The sequence below is a fragment of the Dendrobium catenatum genome, unplaced genomic scaffold (assembly GCF_001605985.2).
Source record: "Dendrobium catenatum unplaced genomic scaffold, ASM160598v2 fragScaff_scaffold_1328, whole genome shotgun sequence".
NCBI classification, from domain to species: Eukaryota; Viridiplantae; Streptophyta; class Magnoliopsida; order Asparagales; family Orchidaceae; genus Dendrobium; species Dendrobium catenatum.
In genome coordinates, this window is record NW_021319790.1 from 304,453 (window position 1) to 312,798 (window position 8,346).

Genomic DNA, 8,346 nt, shown 5'->3' on the forward strand with positions numbered 1-8,346 from the left:
AATTTTATTTTAAAAATAAAATATATTTAAAATAAAAATATTAAAGATATTATATAAATAAATATAATAAATTTAATATAATAGATGTATAACTATTTTATAATTCAATCATTAAATGATATATGTAAATCCTCTAATAAAATATATTTTAAAAATTATATTTTCTCTGAATATAATTATAAAAAAATTATATAAATAAATATAATTGTTTTGATACGAGAAATGTAAATATAAATATTAGATATGCAAAAATACTTAAGGAGTATATAATATGTAAGCACAAAAGGTAAAGAAGAATTAGAACGGACTCTGCACTATCCACAGCCGCGAGAGAGGTAATATTCGGCAAGTTCAACGAGAGCCTTCTTTCCAGTGAATAAAAGATCGATTCTTTCTCGATCCATGGAAACGGAGATGGATTCCGATGAGATTTGCCGGATTCTGTTAGGGTTTCTCGGGAGGTGTGTGTGCTTCCCCCGATTCGGGAGAAATTATTATGTGTGGAATCCGGTCATAGAGCTATGTTTGGATGCCAATAAAATTCTTACACGTTGTGTGCTTAAATGAAAAGTCAGGATATTCATTGACTTGCAACCCGACCTGTTTGTAGTTTTGGACCGACTGGAGACGAATAGACACCCGCTCGCCCAACTTAAAGGTAAAAAGATGAAAAGGCGGAAATTTTTCACATTTCAAGCGCCTATATAGTTTCAATTTCCGGCATTCGCAGTTCTCCGAGATTCCTACAAAAATTTTTTCTAAAAAATATTCAGCAATCTCTTTTGCTCAAATGGAGGAGGAAAAGGAGTCACCTGCAAAAAAAAAAAAAGATACGTAATTGCGTACATTGTGATAAAATATACTATGTATTTTTTTTGTATTCAATGTATATTTGCTGAAGAAATCATAAACAAAATAAAAACATCCCGATAACGATAAAAGATTATATTTTTCTCATCTTCTACGTTCTTTCTGCATATATTCTGTGTATATTTTGCTTATTCTCTATGTATATGTTGAAGACTCAAACCCTAACATTTTAAAATAAATATTATGAATCTTAAAACCATAAAAAATTCCAATAAAGAAAAAAGATTAGTCATTTCTTGCATTCTCATTAATTTTAGTGTAAAAAATTCTTGATTTCTACTTATATTATGCGTACCCTATGAGTTCGTATTTAGTTTATTCTGCGTATCTTACCCCCGTTTAGTATGCATATCGTATACGTATATTATGCGTATATATTGCGTATAATATGCGTATATATTATGTATCTTTTGTGTATATTATGCGTATCGATTGCATATATACTCTGCATAATTAATGTGTATCACCTGTTTATCTAAATTAATATTTATTTTCTTAATTTACATAAATTTACATTCGTCTTCTTTTATCATTGCTATGTTTCAACATTTAGTTTCAACATTTAGAACAATATGTGATACTTTTGCAGAGATAATTCCTCGTGAAGTTGAAGATAAATTGAAAAACTTAAATATCTAACAATTTTTTTAATTTCTTGAATTTAAGCAAAACGCCCCACTTATTTACCAGCTGATGATAATATGGAATATACCAAAATAAAGTTTTATTATAGATGGTCATGTTATACCTTTTACAGCTGATGAAGTGACCCTTTTTACTGGTCTTCCAAATAAAGGTGAAGCGATTACTTAACTTACCTTGCCCACAAGAAAGTCTAAAATGCTAGAGTTGACTAGACATAGCCCCCCCAGAGACTATATTCAAAATATTCATTATGTATTTATGTTCAAATTTATTTTTTCAACAAAGCAACTTCAAAATTCCTAGGTTGCTACAAACAATATTAAATAATATATATGAGTTTTCATCAATTAACTAGGCATGGTCGATTTGGGAATGCTTGATTGATGAGTTTAATATTGTATCTACCAAGATTTCAAAGAACGAGCCAGCTGGTTACGTCAATGGTTTTATGCCTCTGCTAATTGTGAGTGCTAAAATCATTCTAATTTAACACTCAATTTGACTAATTCATTTTCTAAAATTAACTTTGATCTTATGTACGTTTGGTTCCTAGAGCACACTTCTATTCATCACCCTAAGTACCCTAACAAAAGGCCTCGTTTCCTTCGACGAGCTGATGACATTGTATATAATATTGAGAAGACCACTAAATTATTTATCAATTTAAATAAAAGACAGGTACATATGCATATTTATTTGTTAATTTCATTAAATACCTCTTAAAGATAGTTTAGAATAGGGATTTGTCAACAAATTATTTTTTCCTAGATTTTTGTTAACCTCCAAGAAATTACACATGAAGAATCTAATCTTCTCGGCATTCAAAAATATCCATATGGGCATCATTCTCTCATTCAAACCCCCACTCATGAATAGCTTCTCCCCCCTAATCGCCCCAGCAATCCCAACCCTAATCTGCCTAACAACCCCTACCCCAACCCCAAACACCTAAGCAACCAAGCTTTCCATTTTCACCTCAATTATTCGATATTCTCCAAGAGAAAATAATCAAAATAGTCCATAATACATACACAAATGTGAAACCATTATGTTTGAAAAAATAAAATAAAATTTATGCTGTTAGTACGGGACGAACCGTTTGTACGAACTAAAGAAATATGTGAAAATATGTATGGTTAGTACGTACAAACTGCCAGTACGAATAGAGAAAATATGCATGTTCGTCTGTACGAACCTGGAAGGGTCGGCACGAACCGTCGGGATGAACCAAACAGAGAGTTTCGTCCAGGGACGAAGAAATTGGAATTTATTTTCGTCTGTACGATCTGAGTCCAGAGAAGATCGTCCCGGGATGATTAATCGGGACATCGTCCGGGATGATCCTGTCTAATAAATATCTAAAAGGTGTCATTTTTGAAGAGAGAGAAAGTCCAGGAGAGAGAAAGCCTTGGAAAGAGGAAGAAAAGTGGATTTTTGAGCGACTTCGACTTGTTTTCGTTCGTCGCCGTAGTTGAAAAAGTTGATCGACTCGAGGTAAGGCACATTCCGCCTTTCTCAATTTTCAGAAACAAGAATTTTGACGACTTTTCTGTCTCGAATTTTGTTTTCGTTAGCGAATAATTGATTTTATTCCGCACTGATAAATATTTTACCGCGTCACTTTTGGTATATTTCTGAGATGATAATTGTGCACGTTTTGAGTATTTTATGGAAGATTTTTACCATATATTTTGAATTCTGCGGCGTTTTAATTGAATTGCAAGTTATCAGGATGTTGAAAAATGTTATGTCAGTACAATGAAAGTCTTATAATGTTGTTGTGTATATTCTGTGATAATTTGGTAAATTTCTGAATCTGTAAATTTTGTATAAATTCCGTATACTGCCGTTATGCCGCTGATTTTTCGTTCGAATTCTAATTTTTCCTGAATTGATACATTGAATGAATTGATTATTTGTATGCTATCATAAGGGAGATATAAGGAGTAAGAATCGATCCTTTGTGATTCTGATGTCTGGGTCCTGGAATTCTGAAAATCTGAAATATGAAAATAAGTTATGTTCCGGAAATTCTGTATATCTGATCTGTTCTGGTGCTATAAGCACAACGGGAGACATAAGGGGCCAAAATCCGTTGAGATTCTATTTGTGTTAGGGAAGGGAGGCATAAGGGGCCAGAATCCATTGAGATTCTATCAGGGTCAAAGAATCTGATGTTTGATATCTGATAATCTGTTCTGTGACTTATCTAGTATGTCTTATGAATTATCCGATATATGATTTTTGATTTTCTGTATGATTCTGTCTGCTCTATGAATTGAAAGCCTTATGATATTCGATTTGAAATGACATCAGTTTTCTGTATCAGTTGTTTGATTTCTGTTGATCAAGTATCTGTCTGTTCTACGATTTCCGTACGGCTATTTTCTGATGTGAATTTCTGACTATTTTGATTGGTGAGTGATGTCTTGCTGAGCTGTTAGCTCATCCTTATTTTCTACATAGTTTTTAGGTTCTGGGAAAGGGAAGGAGGTCTTGGACTAGAAGTTCTGTGTCTGATCTGATATTAGGTATTTTGTACTTTTGATTTTTGGTCTAGTCATGGCTTTTATGTTTTGTTCTGTTGTTTCTGTTTGAAGCTATGAATTGTATTGTATATGATTATTTTGATGAAAGAAAATATAGATGAACTATTATATATTTAGATGTTTATAGTAGCTATGTGTTTTTTGCCTATTTAATATTTGGAAGAAAGTCTGAAGTAAATTCCAAAGCTAGATCCTAGATTTCAAGCAAATATTTCGTCGTGGCCCGATGCGAGCGGGATCCGTCCCGGTCGGGTTGAGTCGTGATAAACTTTAGTGGTATCAGAGCAATGATTTTGGAATTTGGATTGTAAGACAGAGCTATAGGAGTTTTCTGATGTATTTCCTGAGGAGTTGGTTGGTTTACCTCCGAATCGAGATGTAGAACTCTCTATTGATATTTTTTCGGGTACAGCTCCAATATCAAAAGCTCCGTACAGGATGGCACCAAAAAAAACTTTATGAGTTGAAAGTTCAGCTCCAGGAGTTTGTGGATAAAGGATTTGCTCGTCTTAGTGTTGCTCCTTGGGGAGCACCTGTACTGTTTGTGAAGAAGAAAGATGGAACACTCCGTATGTGTGTTGATTACAGATATTTGAATAAAGTCACGATCAAGAATAAGTATCCATTACCACAGATTGATGACTTGTTTGAAGGTATTTCTGTTGATCCAAAGAATCTGATCAGCTTTCTGGTTCTTCTGTATTTTCTAAGATTGAATTGAGATCTAGATACTATCAGGTGAAGGTGAAGGAAGCTGATGTGTTGAAGACAGCTTTTAGTACTCGGTACGGGCACTACGAGTTTTTGGTTATACCTTTTGGGGTAACCAATGCACCTGCTGTTTTCATGGATCTGATGAACAAAGTGTTCAAGGAGTATCTAGATCAGTTTGTGATCGTCTTCATCGATGATATTCTGGTGTATTCTGCTTCTGAGGAAGATCATGTCAGACACTTGAGCATTGTGCTGGAGACTTTGAGGCAGCATCAGTTATATGCTAAGTTTTCTAAGTATGAATTCTGGCTGAAGAGTATTTCTTTTCTAGGGCATATGGTGAGCGGTGAAGGTATTTCTGTTGATCCCCAGAAGATTCAAGCTGTTGCTGATTGGCCAAGGCCTACTACGGTATTTGAGGTACGTAATTTTTTTAGGCATGGCTGGATATTATAAGAAATTTATGAAGGAATTTTCACAGATTTCTACGCCTCTGACGAGACTGACTCAAAAGTCAGTAGCTTTTATTTGGACACCGAAATGTGAAGCCAGTTTTCAGAGGTTGAGGGATTGTTTGACATCTGCTCCTGTGTTAGCACTTCCGTCAGGTACGGAAGGATTTCAGGTGTTCAGTGATGCTTCACTGAAAGGTTTGGGCTGTGTTCTGATGCAGCATGGTCGGGTAATAGCCTATGCTTCGAGACAATTGAAACCACATAAAAAGAATTACCCGACCCATGATTTGGAATTGGCTGCAGTTATTTTTGCTTTGAAGATTTGGCGTCATTACTTGTATGGCGTCAGACGTGAGATCTTTACGGATCATAAGAGCTTGAAGTACATATTCATTCAGAAGGATCTGAATTTGAGGCAAAGAAGATGGCTTGAGTTGATCAAGGACTACGACCTGACGATTTAGTATCAGTCTGATAAGGCTAATGTGGTAGCAGACGCTTTGAGCATGAAGTCTTCTAAATTATTAGGTATTCAGCTCACTTCTGATGACTATCTGATACGATATATGGAAAGATTGTAGTTAGAGGTGATTTCCTTTACTTGTTCGGATTCTAGTGTTTTGACTCAAATGAATATTCAGTCTTCTCTAGAAGAAAGGATTCAGGAAGCTCAGAAGTCAGATCTTGACTATTTAAAGTTAATTGCTCAGATTGAATCTTGTAAGAAACATGAACTCCGAGTTTCTGATTATGGTGTTATTTTCTGCAAGGATAGACTATGGATTACTGTGTTTGGAGATTTGAGGAAAGAGATTCTGTACGAATCTCACCATTCAGGCTATACGATTCATCCGGAAAGTGGTAAGATGTACGGAGACATGAAGAGTTTGTTCTGGTGGCCTGGAATGAAAAAGAATGTAGTAGATTTTGTTGCGAAATGCGAAGCCTGTTAGTTAGTGAAGGCAAAGCATCAGTGACCAAGAGGTCTTTTGCAGTCGTTGGCTATCCCTGAGTGGAAGTGGGAGGAGGTAACGATGGACTTTGCTATGGGTTTCCCTCGATCTAGGCAAGGGCATGATGTCATCTGGGTGATTATGGATCGATTGACGAAGTCTGCACACTTTCTTTCGATCAGACAGACGGATCTGGTGGATAAGTTGGCACAGGTATTTGTGAAGGAAATTGTTAGATTACATGGTGTGCCTAAAGTGATTGTATCTGATCGAGATGAACGGTTTACTTCCAAACTTTGGAAGGGTATTCAACAAGGATTGGGTATGAAGTTGCATTTCCGTACGGCTTTTCATCCGCAGACTGACGGACAGTCTGAGAGGACTATTCAGGTACTAGAAGATCTTCTGAGATTATGTGTTTTGAATTTTGGAGGAAGCTGGGAAGATCATATTCCTTTGATCGAATTTGCTTATAATAACAGTTTTCAGTCCAATATTGGTATGGCACCTTATGAAGCTTTGTATGGCCGGAAGTGTAGAACTCCTTTGACTCTGACTGAGGTGGAAGATAGACAAGTGATGAGTTTAACTTTTGTGGATGAGACTGTTATGAAGATTAATCTAATTAAAGAAAGATTGAAAGCTGCACAAGATAGACAACAGAAGTATTACAATCAAAAGCACAGATTTGTGGAATTTCAGGTTGGTGACTTTGTGTATGTTAAAGTCAGTCCGATGAAAGGTGTGAGCAGATTTAGTAGAATGAGTAAACTCAGTCCAATGTATGTCGGACCTTTTGAGATTATTGAAAGGATTGAAAAGTCTGCTTATAGATTGTTATTATCAGATCAGCTGGCTGATGTGCATAATGTTTTTCACGTATCCTCTTTGAGAAAAGGGATATCTGACTCTGAAAAGAAGTTATCTGCTAATGAGGTTGAGATTCAGGAGAATCTGCAGTACATAGAAGAATCTGAGAAAATTTTGGCCTATGATGTACGCAAGTTAAAAAGTAAACAGATTCCTATGGTTAAAGTGCAATGGATGCACAGAACAGCTCGAGAAGCGACTTGGGAGAAAGAATCAGATATGAGACAGTTGTATCCGTATTTGTTTTGACTTAGTTTACTTTGGGAATGTCGAGGATGACATTTTTCTTAAGGTGGGTAGATTGTGAAACCCTTATGTTTGAAAAAAAAAAAAATTGTGTTGCTAGTACGGGACGAACCATCTGTACGAACTGAAGAAATCTGTGAAAATCTGTATGGTTAGTACGTACGAACTGCCAGTACGAACAGAGAAAATATGCATGTTCGTCTGTACGAACCTGGAAGGGTCGGGACGAACCGTCAGGACGAACCAGACAGAGAGTTTCTGTAAAACCCTTAAAAAGCTGATTTTTTTTAGTGCAGTTAGTCTGTACGAACTGGATTTAGTACGGGACGAACTGAAGAAATTTGTGAAGAAATCTGTCATTTTCGTCTGTACGAACCTGGAGCGTCGGGACGATCCGTCTGAACGAAATTTGTTCAGAGAGCAAGTCGCCCGGGACAAATTTTAATTTCCTCTGTACGAAATTCTGCCCGAGGCAAATCGTCCCAGGACGAATTTTCGATCATCCGGGACGATCAGTGTTAATAAATATCGGATTCGAGATATTTTTGAATCATTTGAAGAGAGAGAAAGAGAAGGCAGGAGAGAGAAAGAGAAGGAAGAGAATGAAAAGCCGGATTTCAGAGGCCGCGGAGCGCTTTTCGTCCGACGACGTAGTTGGAAGATTTGTTTGTCTCGCAGTAAGGACTCTGAATTCTATTTCTGTTTTCAGAGATATTGATTTTTGATCGAGTTGTGTACTGTTTTACATTTTCGTAGTCGAATTTTGGACATGATTTTGTATTGAGACAACTTTCACTGCACAACTTTTAGAATGTTATAGATATGAATATTGTACACGATTTGAGTATTTTCTACGATGATTTTACCGGTCGGAATTGGTTCTACGCCATTTTAATTGAATAGAAAAATATCAGGATGTTATTTGATATGAATTCAGTAGAACAATAGCCTTATATTGATGTTGTGAACGTTCTGTGTGAATTTAGAAATTTGTGCTTTTTGCAGGATTTTTGTGTAAATTTGATAGACTGCCGTTACTCTGCC

The 8,346-nt window shown here is 35.9% G+C and overlaps 2 protein-coding genes across 2 annotated transcripts; both read left to right on the forward strand.

The window, feature by feature from the left end:
* Positions 1–402: 402 nt before the first annotated feature.
* LOC114580821 lies at positions 403–6,186 on the forward strand. The gene is made up of 4 exons (XM_028699511.1): positions 403–461; positions 4,793–4,871; positions 5,001–5,117; positions 5,875–6,186. The coding sequence occupies exons 1-4, from the start codon at positions 403–405 to the stop codon at positions 6,184–6,186; spliced, it is 567 nt and encodes a 188-aa protein (XP_028555344.1).
* Positions 6,187–6,267: 81 nt separating this feature from the next.
* On the forward strand, positions 6,268–7,305 carry LOC114580822. The gene is made up of 2 exons (XM_028699512.1): positions 6,268–6,467; positions 6,726–7,305. The coding sequence occupies exons 1-2, from the start codon at positions 6,268–6,270 to the stop codon at positions 7,303–7,305; spliced, it is 780 nt and encodes a 259-aa protein (XP_028555345.1).
* The last annotated feature ends 1,041 nt before the right edge of the window (positions 7,306–8,346 follow it).